The following is a 22919-nucleotide window of genomic DNA, read 5'->3' on the forward strand; positions in this document are numbered from 1 at the left end:
ACTATATTGTACACCTGATTCTAATATAACACTGTACGTTAATTTTACTGGAATTAAAAAAATAATTTAAAAAACCTGTAAACTCATTTTAAAAATTTATCCTATTTCAGTGACTTTCAATCAATTTTGGACGAGTTAAATAATTTTATTGGTTCTCTTTAATGCAAAATACTTAGATTAATGATATTAACGTATCACTTATTACTCTGGATAAAAAATATCTCCTATTATTTTCAAATTAACATAACTTAGTGGGAAAGAGTGGGTTTTTGGAATCTTGTTTTAAATACCAGTTTCATCAATTATCATTTGTAATTCACCAGCCTTATATTTATCTGAGCTTCAGTTTATTTCTCAAACGATGATACTGGTAATTTTCAAATTGTCATGAGGTTAGAAATAATGTGTGAACATATAAAACTATCTCAACACAGTAGGACTCAATATGTTTTAGTTGTTTTATCATTATAATTATTATTATGAATGATCAGCTAAAATAGCCACTAGCAATTTTTCCTCTGATTTTTTCATGTAAGACAAAAATTAGGAAATTAGGTCTTGTTTTTTTCTTTTTAATTACTTATTTGTTTTTGAGAATATTTATTTCTAATTGCTATTTGAAAACATCTAGCAACTTATATGAGGAACGTGCAAATACTAGATGAATTCAAAGAGGGATGAATCACTGCTCACACGCTCTGCTAATTGATCACTTTGTACGCAAAGTAGTGCATGTATTCCTATGCCAAACGCAGAGCTCTTTAAAAATTTTTTTCTTTTTCTCTTTTTGATAGAGACAGAGCGCAACTGGGGGAGAGGCAGAGAGAGAAGGAGACACAGAATCCAAAGCAGGCTCCACGCTCCAAGTTGTCAGCACAGAGCCCAACAAGGGGCTGGAGCTCACAAACTTCGAGATCATGACCTGGGCAAAGTCTGACGTCCAATGGACTGAGCCACCCAGGCGCCCCCCAGAGGCAGAGCTCTTTAATGAGATATTTTCCCCATGATTGCTGTTCTAAACAAATTCATTATCATACAAAAACAACATCATATTTTATTGAATACAATTGGACTTTTCTAGTATTAAGTTTGAAGACTTATGAAGAAAGCAATTTTGTTTTTAAAGGAAACAGGAGACCAAAATCTCAGAACAGAGTAATAGTCTAGAAAAGAGGCGCAAGGATGCGTTTCAGAGCTCATTTAGCCTGAAGGACGTGACGCGGCGTTGTTCTGAGCAGAGCCTCTAGGTGGCAGAGGAGCACCGCGCTACGGCGCAGACTTCCCACCGCCGCCGGCGCAAGTGGCCACAGCACCCAGCGGATTTCATGGTCCGCGCACACGGAGTGGAAGGTGGCAGTACCCATTCACCGAAGTTATTAATTATGCGCTTCACATAAATGCTTAATTTATACTTTTAGGCCAGTGTATACCCCTATTAAAAATAGTTACTTAAATGTAGGAGAGCAGGATGTGTAATATAGCACATCAATTTTTATTTTATTTTTTTATTTTATTTTATTTATTTTATTTTATTTTTTTAGCACATCAATTTTTAAAAAGACAAACATTCTTGGGAGATTGGCCTCTCAGTATTTCCTTTTTTTTTTTTTTCTTTTCCAGCCTTTTAGTATTTTAAAACCAATGATTTTTTTTTTTTTTTTTTTTTTTTTTTTTTTGCAGATGGAGAGATCTTAAGAAAGTGGCCTGAGAGCAGAGTGGTTAAACTTCAGACTCAGAACTCTGTGTGGTCTGGATCTGAATCCCACGTTTGCTGTGTGTTCTTGAGGAAGGTAGGTGCACTCTCTGAAATTTGATTTGTAGTCTGGACAAAGCCGCGGTGCCTCTGTTATTAGGCGGTTGCGCAGGTTAAACCCGCAAACGTGGTAAAGCACAGAACGTGACGCATAGGAAAATGGCAGAATTTGAACCTGAGGAGATACTAATACAAATTAGATTGGTTTATTCAAGTTGAACGGCATGCATCATCAGAATATGAGACATTAGTAGGCTCTGAGGCAGTTACTAGGCATCCCAACAGCTTTTCATATGTTGCTCTTTAAATGAAAGAATGTGCCTAATCTCCGTTTCTCCCTGACAAAATGTGTTGGGCGAGGGAGGGCTGGTCACAAAGTTCTGACAGACAGGAAGCTCAGGGGCACAACACAAGCACACCACTCTGACATAGCTTCTCAGTAGGAGAATTCTGGTACTTTCTAAAAAATCAGCATAAGTAGTCTTGTCGAAGACGGCTGACTTTCAAAGAGGAGAGGGAAGAGGAGGTGCGCTTTCCCTGATACCTGGTGCAGCACCTTGTGATACCAGATTCTAGTGAAAGTTGGTGCCCTAAAGAAGCACCTACCAAAGGAATCATAGGGAAGTCACAGAAAGTGATATTTTGAGTAGTTTTTCTATAACAAATGGAAAGGAACTCTTGTAGTTATAAAATGCAGGCCTCTTGGGATGAATATGACATGTTAAACCAGTATAATTGCAGCAAGGTGTGAGAGGCAAATCTTTATTTAAATCCCACTTGCCTCCTCTTTCTGTATTTTGGCCTAATTTTTTTCATTCTCCATGAACTTTTCACTCATAAATTAATTGGGAAGCACATGGATAGTGATATGAGAAAACAAAGAAGGCAGAGCTCTAAGTACTTTCCTAGGTGTTCACAGAGGCATCTACCTGAAAATGAATGGAAAAACAAAACAAACTTTGGTTCTTAGAAACAGCAGCACATCTAAATGCCAATATTTAACTTACACCCTGTTCTCCATGCCCAGGGGTGTGAAGAAATGGGGAAATGTGGCCTTTCTTCTCTGCTTTTCCTGCATGGATCAGAGTTAACAGGCATGTTTTGGGGTTGGGAACCCTTCCGGGACAGGAACCTTTTCTGTCTCACGGATCTGCCTCACCAGGGCAGCTGGTCAGTCCTGCTCTTCTCTGCACTGCACCGCTGAACTGGCCTGCACCCTGTCCTCCCCCTCCGCACCTCTCATGGCGAAAGGATCATGGGGTCCCTGTGGACCTGAGGCAGGGAGCCCTCTGTGTAAAGCAGAAGTTGCAATTGTTGCCCAGTCCAGTGCGGCTTTTTCATTGCTCATTGGCAAGTTACACATAAGGGGAAGAGTCCCTGTGTTCTTTGGTTTTGAAGCTTGCGGAAGTATTGCATAGGCATCAGTAGATACTGCTTTAAATAGTGGCTTCAATTCATTCAGATTGCAGTTATTTTGTGCCTATTCCATGCTGCATGCTGTCGGTACCAAATAGAGTAAAACATGGTGCCTGCTCTTAGATGCTCATGGGAGAGAGGTGGACAAAGACAAAAGGGGTGATTACGTTGCCCACACATCTGGTACATGGTTAGCCTACTGTTTTCCTGGAATCATTCTCTTTGAGAGCTGTGGTGATGGGCAATGAATTAATTGTGGAGGTGGTGTGGTGAGGTGAGGGAAGAAAAAGGAAGAGAAATCAACCTCACACATTATTTCAAGAATATCTCAGCACTGCATATCACGGAACAACCTCTCGAGCAAAAAATGTCAGTAGTCGGGCCTTGTATATTACAATCTACTTGATTAGGAAATTACTTGCAGGGATATAGGGGGCACCCTGGGGTGTCCATGATGACTTGGAATGAACACGTTTTCTTTATCAACTGCTGTCTCTCTCTGTTGGGAACATCCATTATTATATTTACAATGTAGCCTCTGAAATCTGAGACAAGACCATAGGAAAGAGATAAAAATTTCATTTTAAAAATTTAGCTGGAAGGAGGAAGAAGGGAATTGGTTAGGATGTGGGGATTTTAAGGTCTCCAAATGTATTGTATGAAAACTTTTTATGTGATCATGGAAAGAACTCTGGGATAGTTTGAATTTATTGTCTCAGAAGTAGCAGATGTATGAATAGATTTAATTGTCTTAAAACAGTGTGATCTTAAGACAAAGGTCAATATTGATACAATGCTTGGATGTAGCCTTTTGGGATAATGACTTTTCAGATGTGAGATTTGTTTTTGCCATCCCTTTTCTTATAGGTAATCATAATGTTACCATATGTGTCAATATTACTGGAGCCTGTTATTCATGTTTTTTGAATGAGATATGAAGCACCAACAAGGTGCAAACTACCATCTAGAACATGAGGGAGAAATAAAATCATTAGATAATCATAAGCACATGAATAAATGGGGCCATCCGTCTTGCTTATAGAAACTGGGGGGTTGACTCTTCGAATATTGAGAACAATTGAATATAAGTAATTGTGTGTGTGTGTGTGTGCGCATATGTGTGTGTTTGCGTGTATTTCTACAAGCCAAAATTTATAATGTGCTTCTGCTATCTTTATTAAAAGTCTTTAAAATGTAAAAATATGAAGAAACACGTATTTATCTGAAGCATGAAATACCCCCCCAGGAAAACCTTTCAAAATTTCATCTTTGTCCTAACACCCGGGAAGTGACAATCATTCATCACCTATAATTAACACATCCTTTCTTCCCTTTCCTCCCCAAGCACAAGGATTGCAAAATGAGTCATGTGGTTCCGTAGTAAATAACACTGTCTTCAGCAATTTATTTCCACATCTGGACACATGTATCGTTTAATTTGTCAATTCTGAAAATTTATTCTGCTCAGTTTTTATTCTCAAATGCAAACATACACGTACCTGATACTGCAAATATGGAATGAAAATCTTTGTTTTGTAATATTAAGAAAAGCTCTGTTTGTTTACAGACCTTTAATTTCAATATGACAACATGATTTATCAAAAGCAGCACAGTATTTAAGTAAGGTGAAATAGTTTTATGAAATGCAGAGACATCCTCTAGTTGAAGAAAGATCATGGGACTAATATAGGCATTTAGTCTACTTAATTTTATATTCGTGCGAAGCTAATCATTGATGAGTTCCCTCCTCCAGAATAGTGTTTGAATTAATAAAACAAATTTTAGTATTTAGTGTGCTAGGCTATCATGTAGAATATATGCTCAATCAGTATACGGTTATTTAAAGTCAATTTTGGATTGTCTTCCTTTAGGGAAAGTAGCATTTGTGTAGGTAATCCACAGTTATTTGTTCTAGTGTCTTAATGTGTGTTTATTTGATTGTCAGTGATTTTATTGAAATGCGTGGGAAATCAAAACTTTATATACAGGACATCCAATCATCTAACTGAAAATTAACTCAGCTGGCTTTTTGGCTTCCATTTTGGGATTTGATAGTGTCATTTTTTGGAGAAATACAAATCGCCAACATAAGGTAGATAGTCTTTATCCTTTTTTTTCACCAGGTCGGATGGATGATAAAACACTTTGATTTAACATGATAAGCAAAAGATCACAAATACATATATGGCAGGAGAGTAACTGACAAATGATTCTATTAATATCTCTACTTAATTGTGGCAATGGAAGTCTGAAACTTAAACAGATTCTCTTACTGTTAACACTTTTTCCATGAGTAATTAACAGGTAGCTCTATTATTTTTAATTTTTTATTATTTTTTTGTTTTTTGAGAGAGGGAAAGAGAGTGATTGCAAGTGGGGGAGGGGCAGAGGGAGGGACAGAATCTCAAGCAAGGCCCCATGCTCAGCGACCAGTGAGATCATGACCTGAGCCGAAATCAAGAGTTGGACACTCAACTGATTGAGCCACCCAGGTGCCCCAGATAGCTCTATTATTTTTCAAGTTCTTCCCAGTCTTTAGGGCAAATGAATGATAAAAGGTAGTAGGTAACTGAAACAGTTAAATTACTTTCTCGAAAATTCTAACCAGTTATGTGCGTGCTACATAATCAAGGCCAAGACAGTTTAACTGAAATAGATAAACAATTCCTTTGGTTTGCTCATATAATTAACATTTGTCTGTCTCTGAGAATGTGTTCTGTTTCTCAGTGTTATATTTTCTGTCAACTTCAGAAGGAGCTCTCTTAGTTTTAGGAAAAAAAATGTAAATTAAATTCAGTGTCTTTTTTTATCCTTAAAACACATCTGTAGGCCATCCGGGTGACAAGTATTATCAACTACAAGTTGCTGAAAGATGAAATTGGATTTTACCAGTGGCCCTGAAAATGATGACCTCTTGAGTTACTCACTCTAGTGGATTGCTCGGCTCTCACACTACTGGGTTGAACGGATGTTTATTTTGTCTGTTTGATGAGTAACTCCTTTCCCTTGAAACTCTTTCTGGTGTTCCCAGAATTGCAAATTATTGGAGAGTCCTACCTGTGGCAGGTGAAGTTCCTCCAGACCCTGCACTGTTCTCCAGACCCTGGGGCGGGGTGGGGGGTGGAGGAAAGGATTATGCTCATATTCCTACAGCTCTACTGACACTGGCCCTTCCAAATGAATGCTTAATTAAGGACAAAGATAAACATGAAGAAGTCTCCCAAAATGTATAGGAATTATGTTGGTAGGCATTGGTTTTATAGTTCCAAGCACCACAGGAACACGGATAGTACATAATTACTCAAAGGATAACATTTTTGTCTCTGACCCCAATAGTCCTGCCCAGTCCTATACCCCTTAACTAAGAAGCCCCCTTCTCATCCTTTCCACATGGTCATTTTTGATTTTTCAGCCAGTGGAAGAATCCCACTTGTGTTCTTGTTGGACATCTCAGTGAATTGGTAAGACCTCGGTTTTCCAGCGAGGAGTCAAAGAATGTGTGCAGTATGATTTTCCTCTTTTCAGTCATTTCCCCTTGGAGGTCTTGCTTAGAAATTGCTCACTGTTAATTTCAGCTGTGGCACTGTGTGAGCTTCTGGCTCGCAATGCCCATCAGGGTTTCTCTCCCTTCGTTCACAAAGAACCGTAGTTTGGCAGTGATTTTTATTCCCTTTTCCTTTTGAGTGTACATACCTTTAAATGTACAAGTGTCAGCTCGACATTTTCATAACTTGGATTGAAAATATCATAGAGGATGTATACCTGCCATGCCCCTGTGACCCCCATTTACTCATAGGCTGTTCTGTACTCATAATTTACTGATGAAAAAGAAAATAATGCTATTGCTTGATAGCTCACTGCATTTAGGATTCTCAGATATATGGATGAGCTAAGGTCCTAAGGAAAAGTTGCATAAACCGGAGTCATAAAAAAAGCATACTGCTGAGACTGTCTTTGAAAATATGTAGCTTAGAATAAAGGGGCTGATTTTGCCATGGCAGTAAAATTGCAGTAGGTCAGCTCCTGCAGTTTTGATTGCTGCTTAGAATTTCAGAATTCAGACGTTATGAAAATGCAGGAGCGGTCCACATGTGCATTCAAAAGATATATAGTTTAAAAAGCAAAAAAAAAAGTTCAGATCACTCTGGAATATCTCTTTGTACACAGTGTAATATTCTCTTATTTATATTTTAAATCAGATTTTCTAGAACATTGGCACGTAAGAAATTGAACGGCATGGAAATTGCATAATTTAATTATAAAACTTTTACTTGCCAAGAATAGAAACAATTCTTATTAAATAGGACAGCTAAATATTACATTATATAATACCATAACTCACACAATAAGCCAACTTCAACCTAAGAAATTAGTTTTGCATAAGCCCGGCTATTAGTATCAGCTGCCAGGGGACTGACGTGTTCATTATTATTATTCTCCCTTGTTGAGGTTTCAAGGTAGTGGGATTTCTTAACAGAAGTTCTTGCGAGAGTAGATAAAATAGTGAAGGGCTGAGAAAATTTCTGAGAGGTTCTAGGATTGCAAAATTGCACCCTGAGCCAGAGGAATGCTCAGAGATGTTTCACCAGCAATGTTATGGGGGAGCAGACATAATACCTTCCACACCAAAGGCTAAGGGCCAAAACATCAGGAACTTTCCCTGCTGAAAAATACACGGTGAGATAAGTCAAAAGCAAATAAGCAGACTATTTATCTTTAATGTTCCACTGGAAAATGACTGCTTTAAAAATAAATATTGTGTGCCCAGGAGAGGGGAATTACTTGGTAGTAACTGACTCTTGAATGGGCTTTCATTACTTCCTCATTATTTCATTTAAAACAAGCTTTTAATTTGCTATTCAAAAAAAAAATAATGTTATCTGGAGATGTTACCATGGTAACCATGCCTTAGCAACCAACCATGAGTGCCGCCCAAATAGTACTCAAAAATCAGAGAGTCCAACAGTAATAACACAGTGAAACTGCCCCCATTCTCACCTGTGGAAGCTCTAAACAACTAGCTGGTAATGAAAAGATGGAAAAGAGGGAAGGACGAGGGCATAATCTTGAGTGGAGGGAATTGAAAGGAAAAGGGATTTACAAAATTATGCCCACGGCAGGTTCTTTTCTTAAAGTGATCACGGCATTTTAAAAGTTAAACTGGAAGGAATCAAAATCTCTGTTTGGCGTGGGGGGCACAGCCAACAGAGAAAGCAAATCCAGTAGACCGTGTAAGAACTGGCTCGGATAGGGGTCGGGGAGGCTCAGGAGGAAAGAGAATGCCCAGACTGTGGTGTAGACAGACACCTTTCCAAACTCCATTTTAAGGCCATATTCTAATGTTCCAGCATGTGTGCGTGTATGAGCACATGTGTGTGTGTGCGTGCGTATGTGTGTGTGTGTAGGGAATTATTTCTCAAGTTGAGTCAAAACTAGGCTTCAAAATCTGGTTGTGTTTGACAGAGGGTGTGCTCTTTCCTCTCAAGCATATGTTTACATGTGAGTGTAATTGAGGAGTGAGTTACATTTAAAAAAAAAGCTTTTAGGCAGTTGTTTTTAATGCGGGGACTCTTGAGAGAAGACTGTAGGCCTACGGTTGTTATTTCCTAAGTAGACTTCTCTAGTAGGTTTGTTTATTCTACCTCCTATGGATCCCTTAAACTCATTTCCTCCTCCCTGTTTCCACTGACACTGCTTTTTGGCTTTGGTTCTTATCACCTTTCTCCTGCCGGCAGTTGCTCTTCAGCATTTTCTCCTTAGATTCCATCCTTCTGTTACTTTGTGGGCAAAGTGATTGTACTATAATGCTAGATTGATCACCTCACTGTCTTAAAATCCTATAATGAATTCTGACTGCCTTTTGGAACAAATCCTCACTTTATCCTTCCTGATAAGCCCCTGCTTACTTCTGGCCTCGTAGGTTGACTGATCCTCTCTCATAATTTACCCTCCACCATTAACAGATCTTCTAAGGTCCTGATCTACCTGATTTCCTGCCTCCCCTTCTCTGTGGGCCTGGAATCCTGCCTTTTCACCTCCCTCTCCATCCCATGCTTCCTTCCAACCAGCAAGAGGAGAGCAGTTGAAAAAGCAAACCATGTAGCTGGTTGGCTTCATAACTGAGTATTTGTCATTTATTGAAATGGCAACCTGTCAAAAAACCTTTTCTGACTCATTTTCCCAATCAGTTGATACAAAGAGCATTACGCTCTTTCTCAGTTTCATTGGGAATATCAGTTCCATTTACTAAAGTACATTGAAATTCATTGGTAACATTTTATTCTTCTAGTAATGACAATATTATTTGCATGAAACAATGTAAATGAGAAGAATACGCATATTATTTTGTAACATTTAAAAAATCTGGGGGCGCCTGGGTGGCGCAGTCGGTTGAGCGTCCAACTTCAGCCAGGTCACGATCTCGCGGTCCGTGAGTTCGAGCCCCGCGTCAGGCTCTGGGCTGATGGCTCGGAGCCTGGAGCCTGTTTCCGATTCTGTGTCTCCCTCTCTCTCTGCCCCTCCCCTGTTCATGCTCTGTCTCTCTCTGTCCCAAAAATAAATAAAAAACGTTGAAAAAAAAAATTAAAAAAAAAAAAAATCTGGTCAAACTAAGAAACTCAGGTCAAGTTCCACTAATTGGCAACAACGGTGGTAACACTAATCTTCATCTTGTAGGCCTAGCAGAGGCATTCACAGTGAGGTAGTTGGGGGAAGATAGCTGTGAGGAGAATGACCAGATTCTCTCAGAGTTATTTGGGGAAATTTGTATCATACGAGAGTGTAGTCTGGATAATATCTGGTTCTCCCTTCCTAATGAATTTAGAGAAAACTAGATGGCTCTCAAGCTCCAGTGTGTATCAGAATCACCTGAAGGGCTTGGTAAACCATCGTCACGTCCCAGTTCCAGAGTTTCTGAATTAGTAGGTTTGGGTTGGGGCCTGAGAATGTGCATTTCTAACACATTCTCAGCTAGCGCTAATGCTGCTGGTCTCTGGCTAGATTTTGAGACTCACTCGGTTAATGACTCTAAAAGTGCCCACATTCAACTTTGTGCATTTAGGGCGTAATTATAAACATGCCACTGCCCTTTGAGTTATACAGTCACTTTTGTAAGATGTAGGTAGGAAATAGTTACAACATACAACATAAAAAGGGAACTAATGTCTTTTGTTAGTTTCAACAAAATGATTTAATACCCTTTTCCTTAAAAAGAAAAAAAAAATACACAGGAGGGTAAAAGCAAGAGAGAATTGTTGCAAAAGTCCCAACAAGACTTGAGTTTAGGCAGCACATGTGAGTGAGCTTAAAAATAAAAATGCATGCACATATACCACTTTTTAATCCAATATAATGTTCCTTCTTAATTGTCTGATAAATAAGCCACAATACACTTAAGGGATATCAGTTATGGTAGAGATGGTTGTGTGATTTTCAAAATAGCTGAGAATTACATTTAATAATAGTAATAGAGGGGCACCTGGGTGGCTCAGTCGGTTAAGCATCCACCTTCGGCCCAGGTCATGATCTCATGGCTTGTGGGTTCGAATCCCACGTCGGGCTCTGTGCTGACAGCTCAGAGCCTGGAGCCTGCTTTGGATTCTGTGTCTCCCTTTCTCTCTGCCCCTCTCCCACTCACGTTCTGTCTCTCTCTCTCTCAAAAATAAATAAACATTAAATAAGAGTAATAGAAAAGAAAGATGATTTTTTTTTTGTTGTGGGAAGTAAAAATAAGAGAATTAAATTATCATATTCTTTTTTTTTTATCATTCTCAGTCATTCATCATGCAGTAACACTAGCAAGAATCAAGCTTGTTTTCTTCTGTAATTCATTTTCTCACAATGGGATAAGTGATAATGGAATGAATAAACATTAGTATTTTTTTCAAAAGCAATTGTTAGGCTATATCCGGAGTTGAGTACACATTCAACTCAATTTTGTGTTCTTCTCTCACTTCCATTTGCAGTATTGTAAACATATATTTTTTTAAATTTCCATCTGATCACCCTTTGTATTGTCCATTCCCACATGAAGCTTAAAGTATTATTTATTAAGGCAAGAACATCTACCAGTATATTCTGTAAATGTTTTCAGCTTTAATAAGGATGAGATGCTAAGGCTTTTCTCAATGATCTAGAAAATGCAGTAGCTCATTCCCTGAGATTTGGGTGCCTACAAGGTGCCTCATATATGAAATTTCCGAATCTGCTAATATTATGTATTGAGGTACCTGAAGCAGCGATGTTCGGTGAGCAAAATCACATGTGCATTAAATCCATAAACATATCTTTATTAGCCTAGCATTCCAACCAACAGATGATTATATATATTGTAAATTCTGAGAAGAACTATCATTCTTATAGGAAGTGAGTTGCAAAGCAAAGAAGTTACTTTTATTATTCTGCCTAGTGACATTTAAAATTCATATATAATATGGTCATGCAGAAATTAAACGAATAGTACCTCAAACAATAACAGCAATAAAAAGAACATATTCAGTAGCATCGGAATCCTTTTTATCATCCTGAAATGATGTTATGTTTGTAAGATTAACTGTGTCATCATCACAGTGTGTGACTTAAATCATTTAAGTTGTTGGAAATAATTTTAGTTAGGAGAGTGCACCTCAGCTTCTTGCAAACACACAATTTATAGGACCTAAATGAGAGCATTCATTTTAGCTCAGAACATACTAATTTATTAGCCTAGAAGCACTGTTAAACCTCCTGACTAATCAAAAATATGTGTTAGAGTGAGTTGCTGTTATGAATTCAGCCTTTTGGAACTTTCTACCTCTCTTTTCAATTTTCAGTTTGAGACTGTTCTGTTGCTTAATTCCCATCATAATTAATTAATTTATAAATAATTTATGCCCCATCTTCTCCCAAGAAAGGATTTAAGGAGGCTGCATTTAACTAGGAAACTACCATAAATATATAATGAGGTGGATTTCAGTATCCTCTCTTTGGTGACTGGAAGGTCACTCCTCCTTGCCTAGGAGAATAGTGCAATACAGCCGTGTCTATCAGGAGCCCTCTTCCTTCTGCTCTGCCTGTCTCACTTCGGGGGTGTGGGTGCTTGTCCTAGTCAAGACCAGCTTCCAGTTCTCTTTCTTCCACATATTAGCTTTGTGATCTGGGGCAGGATACTTAATCTCTCCAAACCCATGTTCTATCTTTAATACAGGGATGATAATTACAGGTACCTCACAGGGTTGTTCAGAGGATTAAAGGAGTTATTATACATAGAAGCTTAGAAAAATACCTGGCAGGTAGTAAGCAATACTCAAATGCTAGCCATTGATATTTTACATCCTTCTGTTCTCAACTAAAATATCATTTCCTCAAAGATGCCTCACTGAGATGCCACCTTAAACCAATACTGATATCTTAGGAGCCTGCACTTTTCTTCATGATCTGTACCATCATTTGCCATTGATATTTAAGGTCCGTAATCTGTTTTTCCCATAAAGCTGTGAGCTCCAGGAGGGCAAGAATGTGTCTGCCTCAATGCTCTATCTCTGATATTTAGTACAGTGCCCACCACAAAGCAGTCATTTATTAACTGTTGAATGAATGCATCCAGAGAGACCTGTCTGTAAACATGCTAATCGCGATGGGATTACAAATAATTATTTTGTTAGTTTTGCAAGTTTTTATTTAAAAATGTTTAACAATTAATATGTATTTTCCTTATGCAATAAGAAAAGGAAGTAAAATCTTATCATATCACCTTTATGTACTTGTTAAGTCGCTTCAGTGAGGCAACAGTGGGGCCAAAGAATGGAGTACATTTTTTTTTTAAAGGACCACTGGAGTAGATTAGTGGTTGTCAATTGGGGGTGATTTTGTCCCCCAGGAAACATTTGGAAATATTTGAAGACATTTTTTGGTTGTCAAAACTGGAAAGTTGCTACTGGTATCTAGTTTGCAGAGGCCAAATTTAACAGAGGCCATGATTATTTAACAGAAATCATCCAGCCTGAAATGTTAATGGTGCCACAGTTAAAGAACCCTAGCCTAAATAGATGGAACCTTGTAAAAAATAGTTAAGTTCAGGCAATTTACAAAATCGATTGAGCTGTTAAATAATGGGACATCAAAATTTTGAAAATTAGTAAAATTTACGGTGACTTAAAAAATGTTTTTTGGTAATTTGTATTTGCTTTGTGGCATGACTTACTGGTAGTAAAGTAAAAATGAGTATTTAATGTCATATATTCACCCATATGGTCTGTGTCAGTAGATAACTTTGTACTGTGCTATAGATTTTTCCCTTTTTGACCAATGGAAGTGGTTTGAAAAGAACAGTGTCAATTGACTGCTTGTTCACACACTTATAAATGCCCAATTTGATGGAAATTAAAAAAAAATTTTTTTTACATTTATTTTTGAGAGACAGAGAGAGACAGAGTGTGAGCAGGGGAGGGGCAGAGAGAGAGGGAGACACAGAATCTGAAACAGGTTCCAGGCTCCAAGCTGTCAGCAGAGAGCCCGATGCGTGGCTCGAACCCACAGACCGTGAGATCATGACCTGAGCCGAAGTCAGATGCTTAACCGACTGAGCCACCCAGGCGCCCCGAAATTTTTTTCAAGAGCAGTTCATGAGTCAATTTAGCCACAATTATTGGGCAAAGAATACAAATAACCATACTGGTTGTAGATTGTCCTTGTAGCTCTATAGTAATAAAACAGAAAGAAGGTAGGGCCGTTTAATGTTCATGAGTCTGGTCTATTTGAATTTGAGGGTAACATGTGGGAGAGGACCCGCCAGTACAGGCTAGGTGGTACTACAGTAACATCTTTGGTTTAACCCAACAAAGGTTTATTTCTTCTTTGGAGTCCATTGTGCATCTGAGTGACTCTCCCAGACAATTATCTACGTATGACAATTCTGCCTTCCAGGCTGAAGAAGGTGCCCTCATCTTGGAGCTGCACTGCTCCAAGTACATCCTACGGCCATGGTGCATCATATGGCCTTGTTAGTTGGTGTGGCAAGGAAAAGAGAACGTGGGAAATTGCATGTTAACTCCTTCATGCTCTCACCTGTAACTGACATAGATGAATTCCAGTAACATGTCATTGGCCCAGCAAATTACATGGTCATTCCAGATTTAGGGACCAAGGGAGGTTTAATCTTTTCCTGTTGTGTAGGAGAAGCAGAAATATTCCTGAGCATGAGCAATATTTATCATAACCAACTTTAGTGTTTGTTTACTTTTGTATGTGGTTATTCAGAATAGTTTTTTTTTCATGTTTTTATGATGTTTATTTATTTTTGAGAGAGAGAGAGAGTGTGAGCAAGGGGGGGCAGAGAGAGGGGAGACACAGAATCTGAAGCACGCTTCAGGCTCTCACCTGTAAGCACAGAGTCCGATGTGGGGCTCAAGCTCAAGAACTGGGAGATCATGACCTGGGCCAAAGTCGGATGCTTAACTGACTGAGCCACCCAGGTGCCTCCAGAATAGTTTTTAAGAAGGTAGTTGCTACACCTCCCCTGCTCACGCTCTGTTGTCTCTGTCTGTCTCTCAAAAATGAATAAATATTTAAAAAATTTAAGAAAAGGCAGGGTGGGGGGCGCCTGGGTGGCTCAGTCAGTTGAGTGTCCCGATTTTGGCTCAGGTCATTATCTTGTAGTCAGTGAGTTCAGGCTCCGCATTTGGCTATGTGCTGACAGCTAAGAGCCTGGAGACTGCTTTGGATTCTGTCTCCCTCTCTCTCTGCCCCTGCCCTACTCATGCTCTGTTCTCTCTGTCTCTCAAAAATGAAAAAACGTTAAAAAAAATTAAAAAACAAAAAGCAGGTAGTTGCTAAGTGCTTAGATGCCATAATCTTACACCAAAATATCCTAATTTCATTATACTCCTTTTGGGTCTGTCTTTATATCTCACTTAATGTATTTATAATTTGCTTCTAAATGTTTGGACTTCTAAATGAGAATATTTACCAGATGCTGTGGTCTCTGGTTTCCAGAATGGGCTAACATATTCCACAGGGTACTGAATGCTAAAGGATAAAAATGGTGGCCTTTGAATTTTACATAATGGTCAATAATCAAAATGTTATTTTTGTGGTAAGAGGAAAACAAGCAGAATACAAAAAAAATTGGTGAATTCTTAAGATAAAATATGAACCCTATTGAAATTTTGCACTGAAGCGGGCTGCTTTTAGCTGGGTCCCAAAGGAAAGTAAAGTGCCACCAAGGTTACTTTACCGGACAGAGTTGAGAAGCACTGGTGGGTACCTAATTTTATTTTTTATTTTTTATTTTTTTATTTTTTTTTAATTTTTTTTTTCAACGTTTTTTATTTTATTTTTGGGACAGAGAGAGACAGAGCATGAACTGGGGAGGGGCAGAGAGAGAGGGAGACACAGAATCGGAAACAGGCTCCAGGCTCCGAGCCATCAGCCCAGAGCCTGATGCGGGGCTCGAACTCACGGACCGCGAGATCGTGACCTGGCTGAAGTCGGACGCTTAACCGACTGCGCCACCCAGGCGCCCCTCTAATTTTTTATTCAGGTTTGAAATGGATATCACCTTAGTTGTTTTCATTCAGGTGGAAATGGTCATATTGTCATGTTTTTATTTATTTTTATTTATTTTTTAATTTTAAATGTTTATTTATATTTGAGAGACAGAGAGAGTGCAAGTGGGGGAGGGACAGAGAGAGAGACGGGGACACAGAATCTAAAGCAGGCTCTAGGCTCCGAGCTGTCAGCACAGAGCCCAATGCAGGGTTCAAACCCACGAACCATGAGATCATCCCCTGAGCTGAAGTTGGACGCTTAACCGACTGAGCCACCCAGGCCCCCCTTACCATGTTTTTGAAACAGGAGCTCCTTCAGGGATCTGCTGTTACTGTATCACAAAAATGGGAGTGATTTGTACAAAGAGGAATTCAGAATTTGTACTCCGTATCTACTAGCCGTTTGACATAGGAAAAACTAGATAATAATGATCGCTGTGTTCATTATTCTAGACTACCACATGAACTACCACACCCACCTGTCTGCATTTTACCATGTGATTCTGTGTGTTCATGGTTCTTATTATTTCTAGCTATTTGGACCTATATGCATTCATTCATAAAACAACTTTGAGCACTGTTGCATGTGCGTGGCATTGAGTTAGATGCTGGCAATTAGGACAAGATGAGTAAAGACAGCCCTTCCTCTCAAGGACATTCTGTGTAGTAGATGATGGCCCCCAGGGGTTGTAAAATCTCTCATTCATTTCACAGTATTTATTGAGCACTGATATGTGACCGGCACCCAGCAATACTACAGGGAATAGAAGCAGAAGAGTGTTGTGTTTAAGAGTGGAGTCTCAGCAGCCAGACAGTCTGGAATCAGGTTGCATTTCGGGCTTCATGGAAGTTCTTTGACCATCTTGTGCCATGGTTTCCTCATATGTGAAATCAGGATGATGCAGCTTTTATCAGGTTGTGGAATTCTTAGGAGGATCATTTGAATTAGTATATATAAAGCACCATTTAACTTTTAGCTCCTACTGTTACTCCTTATTTTTTTCTCATGCTTTACCCCCTCTTCAAACCTATATTTTTTTCCCATCTCTCCTTTTTATTCCCTTAGACCAAACAGTCCCAGTAATTAATCATTAATTTGTCTATTGTAGTTTGTTGGTAACCTGTTAAAAATATTCCCTTAGGAAAACACAGAGGGAAAAATAGAGCTCTATCATTTTCTGGTTTTTATGAAACCTTTTGTTTTGCTTTGTTTTTGTTTTTTGCAGTCATGGGAAAAAGCCATTGCAAATCACATTCTTCAAGGGACTTAATCAGGTAAGACATTTGATTCCAGGGCAAGACAACCCCAATCACAAGTCGTGCTTTGCAGGAGCCACCTCCACTTTTCCAGCCTCTGAAATTCTGAAACGTCTGCTGTCCACCTCCATCACTGGGGCCCTGTACTGGTTCCGTAAGCAGGCGTTCATCAGGGGCACACACAGTCGTCAACGGCCTATGGGGCTGCCTCAGCATCAGAGCAGGAAATACCTGCTACTTCAGAATCTCATACTGCCTTTAATAAGTGCTTCACTGGTGTGATTTAACTTTTTAAAGGAATAGGTGTAAGGAGAATTCAGTGGAGACCCATTCTTCGGCAATATTTGCATTTTATAGGAAGCATACATATAAATTTCCCTTTTCTATAGTAACGTGGCTTTAATCTTAATGAATGCCATTTTGGTAGTTCTCTTCAGAGAGTGGAATTAACATTCACATGTGAACTGGAAATGTTAAAGTGTTATTAGTCTCATGAGGCTTTTGCTTCTGGCTATGCAGTTTGAGAGATTTCATCATAGTTTAGGTGTAGCAAAATACCACCATTTCTGCTTGTTAGAATGAAACTCTCCAAGGTTTCTGTCTACTTCAGGCCAATATTTGATTTTTCAAAGCAGAAAAAAATGTTTTTCCTGACCCTGAATACAAACCCCATGTCAAAAATCAACTGAAAAGCCAGCAAAAATTGGTCATGAGTGCTGAGAAAGCTTTCACTTTCTCGTAAAAGTTTTCTTGTCATTACTAACAAATTTCTTAATCTGACTACCTGGGTTATTAATATGGTTCTGTGCAATTTTAGAAATTCTATTCATTTATTTAATGATTTATGTCTTGTTTGGCTTTGCAAAGAATTTAAATTGACAACCCCTTTGTTAGGTTGACAAATTCTTTGTTTAAGAATGCAAAGGTGAGAACTTGGATTTAAGAATCGTGTACAATAATCCTGGGTTTGGGAATGCTGTTTAATTTCTTGCTTTTGCGGCCTGTCTTTCCTCTCAAATATGGAGCCCCTCCTTTTCAGTTGCCCTGCAGGTCATGGTCATTTTACCTTACATAGAGATTCTTGGTTATTAAATAAAAATTTGGATTGCACCCCAGGTTTTGGTGATATAGTAATCAGTACAGGGAGTGTGAAACTTTTAACCTTTTTTTTTTTTTTTTAAGATTTTTTAAATTTTATTTATTATTGAGAGAAAGAGAGAGAGAGAGAGAGACAGAGAGAGACAGAGAGAACGAGCAGGGGAGGGGCAGAGAGAGCAGGAGAGACACAGAATCTGAAGCAGGCTCCAGGCACTGAGCTGTCAGCACAGAGCCCAAAGATAATCTGGTCACATTCCCCTCCAGACTTACCTTTGCTTAACTCTTTAAAAGAATGTTGGCTTTTTCCTTGTCTCCTTCTTCAAACCATTAGAAGTGACTTGCAGTGATAAAACCCACTTAAAACAAGCAAGTTTTATCTTACATAGAAAAATGGGAAAATTATACAAATAAGTTTAAGAAGGTGAAACATTCTTATACCTTGAGTAAGAAATGATTAGTTGCTGTAGTTGAAAATTGAATTTAATTCTCATCTTTTGGGCAGTGAAGTCAAACAGGGAAGTGTAAGAGGCTGTTGGGTTCTCAATGTAAAATAAATAGGATCATTCATGTTCATCTGGAGAGAAACACATTTTCCTACTAGTGAATACTAAGAGGAATATATTAGGTGTCTCTTTGTATAAAACTTCCTAAGGCAATGTAACATATAATGTCATACTTTGCAAAAGAAAATGAAACGCATTCTAAAAATATACCTTTCTTATTAGTCTTCAGAAAACGCTAAGGTCATGAAATTTAGATTTTGCAAAATGATTTTGGGGACAGAATGAAAATAATATGATGGTAGTATATTGTTTCTTGAAGATCAAACAGCTGAATATAGTGGCAAGAGCTTGAGAGCCTTATTTAAGTGTGCAATTTAATATGTCCCTTGGACTGAGCCTCCCTCCTACATTAGGTGCTTTTGAAGTGGGCTTTTGGCACATACGAGATCTTAGTAAGTTTGAATTTTCAGACGTGGGTAAAGTAATAAAATGTTCTACTGTTGGTTCAAGGAGGCTTAGAATACCAGGCATGTTGGCAGAAATGTTGACATCCCATTGTGAAAAGCGTTTTTCTCTTTTTAGTGGAAACTTTCACTGTTGCAAATGTCTTCTGATTAGATAATGGAAGAAACCATTTTCTGAGAGCTTATAGGTGACTCTTAAACCCTGTAACAAAAGAAGCAACTCTTAAATATCTTTCCCAGAATTGTTATGGATGATTATTAAAGACTATGGCTACGTGGTTTATATAAATATATATGTTTTTTCCTAAAAGAAGATTTTATAAATAAAAAATCCAGTCAACCATGTTGAAGGCCATTCACCTTTAAACAGTTTGAGGTTCAATTTTATTTCAGTTTCTTTGTTAACATGGAATAATTATTGAATAAAGCATGGTCTCAAATTTGTCTCAAGGTATTTGCAGACTGGTAAGGGAATAAAACTCTCTTAACTATTATTTAATTAGAAATAGTATCTTATAAATTTATATTATGAATAAGGACATAGCCCTAAGAAACTGGTTGATATTTTACCATAGAATCATTTGAAAATGCTTGCTAAAAATGTGGAAAAACAATTCAGTTGAGGACCAAAATCTCCATTTTTAAACAAAATCCCCAGGGGATTCAAAAGCAGGAGTCCTTGGTGGACACTCTGAGAGATAATGGGTGAGAATGGTAACCTTATATTTAATGGACTGACTGGTCATTCTTGCTGCATGGAGACCCAGTTAAAGTGTAATGACTAAGGTCATCTGTAAAGACTAACCTTAATAATCACCTTACAATTTTACTTGAAGCAAGCTATCCATGTTAATCTCCAGGCATGAAATGTAATGATCTGTTTTATTATTGTTAATTTATGCTCAAGCTTCCTTTTGCTCTTCTTTTTAACCAACATAACAATTATACAGGCTAACTATTTGCCTCAGGGAGATGCTGTAATAGGACTAATTAAATATTTAATATTTTAAAGGACTTAAACAACCTTGTAAGTAATACGTTAAGAGGAGATAAAATCATGATGTTCCCTTTAGTAGGAGGAATATTAATGAAGCACTGGGATCAAGCATCCCTTTAATACCCATATCCTATGTCTGTCCAGAAGCAGAATAGCATAGTGATTAAATTAGTGGCTTTGACAACCTATGGGTGTTCTTCCCCTTCCTAGCTGCGAGACCTAGAACAAATTTCTTAGTCTTTCTGGGCCAGTTGCACTTGTGTCACCTATAGGGTGGGGATACGAATATCACCCGCCTTTCTTTCTGAATTGTTGTGATGGCATATAATATATGTGTCTAATAAAGGAAAGTGGGTTTTATTAATATGAGTTAATCCCATATACTACAGATGTTATTGAATTTGTGACTTGTAGATTTTTCTTTTTAAACTAGAAATGTAGGGGCGCCTGGGTGGCTCAGTCGCTTGAGTGTCTGACTTTGGCTCAGGTCATGATCTCACGGTTTGTGAGTTTGAGCTCTGCATTGGGCTCTGTGCTGACAGCTCAGAGCCTGGAGGCTGCTTCAGATTCTTTGTCTCCTTCTGTCTACCCCTCCCCTATTCTCTCTCTCTCTCTCTCTCTCTCAAAAATAAATAAACATTACTAAAAAAAAAAAGGAATTTAAACTAGAAATGTAGTTAAGATTTTGGAAATGGATATGTACTTTTAGAACTAATCTCAGATCTGGAAAGAAGGAAGAGTAACAGGAGGAGGAAAAGGAGGAGAGAAGGAGGAGAAAATGCCTTCAAATGTAAACCTACATAGGGGCTAGAGACAAAGGGAAAGCAATCTCTGTTCAGAGGATGGAAACTTATTATAGATATATACAGTCAATGTAAAAATGGCCTCAATAATGTGGACAAATCACAGGATCGTGGGATGTTGGAGTATGGAGATCATATAGGAAATGCTTCGTTTTCTAAGTCAGTGGTTAGTGAAAGAATCTGAATTAGCAGAATGTTTTCATCCGCTTTTAAAATGACATCTTATTTTTTCAGAGTTCACATAGAAAAAGAAGATTGAATTAACAAAGATTGAAAAAAAGCTGTCCCTTTGGAAATTGAATCAGAATTAATTGAATGCGTATTTTAATTTTTTTAATGTTTATTTATTTTTGAGAGAGACAGAGACAGTGTGTGAGCAGGGGTGGGGCGGAGAGAGAAGGAGACACAGAATCTGAAGCAGGCTCCAGGCTCTGAGCTGCTAGGACAGAGCCCAGTGCAGGGCTCAAACTCATGAACCTTGAGATCATGACCTGAGCCAAAGTGGGACGCTTAACTGACTGAGCCACCCACGGGCCCCATGGAATAAGTGCTTTAAATACATAAAGAGGTACATCTAAAACATTTTTTCAAAGCTGTCTTCCTATTTCCTAGACAGTTTTTCAAGATTTTCCCTTTATAACCAAAGATGTTTTGCAAACTCCATTCTAATGGAAAGTTTAAATGTAAAATTTATTCATATGGTTTTTCCTGATGATGTGAATTGCAGATTCTGGGGAGACCCAAATACTGAAATTTTATTGAACATTCCCAGTCCACCAGCCTTGTAATTAGCTTTGCTAAAGGAAGCGGTGTTCTCAACTCTATTCATTCATTCAACAAATATTTATGATTGTTTCTGTGCACTAGGCCATTAGAAAAGAGGATGAGGTTTAAGTTTTCTCGGAAATTATATATTTTTTCATGTCCCCTTAATGTACCATCCCTAAGTATTCTTGCTTTGTTCTTAAAATGTATTGACTATGTATTGGTTTTAAGAACTTATTGGAAAATCAGGGTGAGGTTCCACTTTCCTTTCAGGTACAATTGATCCACATTTTTCATGGATTCCATTTTTTGTGAATTCTCCTACTCACTGGAATTTATTTGTAACCCTAAAATCAATTCTCATGGCACTTTTGAGGTCATTCATAGACATGTGTGTGAAAAATTAGAGTTGGCCCATGTACATGTTCCTGAGATCAAACAAGGCCGACCACTTTGCCTTCTTGATTTAGCTTTTGTATTGCGACCACACATCCTTTGCCTTGTCTGTTTAGTGCCATGTGTTTTGCATTTTTGTGCTTTTTGTTGGTGATTTAAAATGGACCCTAAGCATATTGCTGAAATACTGTCTTGTGCTCCTATGCACAAGAAGGCTGTAATGTGCCTTATGGAGATAATGTGTGTGGTAAACTTCATTCAAGCATTTTGGCTGTGATTTCTACATTAATGAATCATTAATATATATTTAAAAAGGCATTTTTAATCTGAAATACACATAAAACAAGGTTATGCGTCAGTTGGTTGATGGAAATGTGATCAGAGGCTTGCAAGAATCTAACCCTGTGTTTTCCCAAGGAACATTCAGTACTTCAGCGTCCACAGGGACTTTATAGAACATAACTACCATGAATAAAGATAATCAATTTTATTTACATTTGTTGAGGAGTTTGCTAAATGCTTGTTCTTGGTTATAGCAGTGATCAGAGATTCTTTGGTTGGGCAATTCAGTGACAGTGTTTTGGGAGTCATTCCTGCTCCTTGGGTCCTTCCAGCAATGTGGTAAGGCCCTGATTCCCAACATTACATCTATTCCTGAATTGAATGGTGCCAGAATGGTTTCTGTTATCTACAGTTGAGTCCTGGCTAAATGATTCTTCCTACCTCTGACTTTTAGAATGTTCTCTTCATCCTTATAAGCCAAAAGATTTGAGATAATTCTGGCATAAATAGTTTATTCTCAAATAGGAGTCATGTACTAAAAATAACAAAAATTTCCCTTTCGCTTTGGATCTACTCAATATAGGAGCAAATAAACTACCTTCCTGAGGAAACATAACATGAACAGAAATCCACAGTATTAAAGGCCTTGGACTTTAATTTC

The 22919-nt window shown here is 38.2% G+C and overlaps 1 protein-coding gene across 3 annotated transcripts in view; it reads left to right on the forward strand.

Moving 5' to 3' along the window:
• Window positions 1-22919, forward strand: part of LOC144615632 (uncharacterized) — a 288416-nt gene that overhangs the window by 93616 nt on the left and 171881 nt on the right. For 2 of the 3 annotated variants that reach the window (XM_078442489.2, XM_078442488.2), the window contains exons 4-5: window positions 1681-1790; window positions 16920-20824. In XM_078442489.2, the coding sequence (XP_078298615.2) occupies window positions 1681-1790; window positions 16920-16964 (155 nt within the window). In that variant the 3' untranslated portion in view covers window positions 16965-20824. Of the gene's footprint in view, window positions 1-1680; window positions 1791-16919; window positions 20825-22919 lie in introns of those variants that run through there. The other variant, XM_081795031.1, reaches the window with a different exon arrangement.

The sequence above is a fragment of the Panthera onca genome, chromosome A2 (assembly GCF_046562875.1).
Source record: "Panthera onca isolate mPanOnc1 chromosome A2, mPanOnc1 haplotype 2, whole genome shotgun sequence".
Taxonomy (NCBI): Eukaryota; Metazoa; Chordata; class Mammalia; order Carnivora; family Felidae; genus Panthera; species Panthera onca.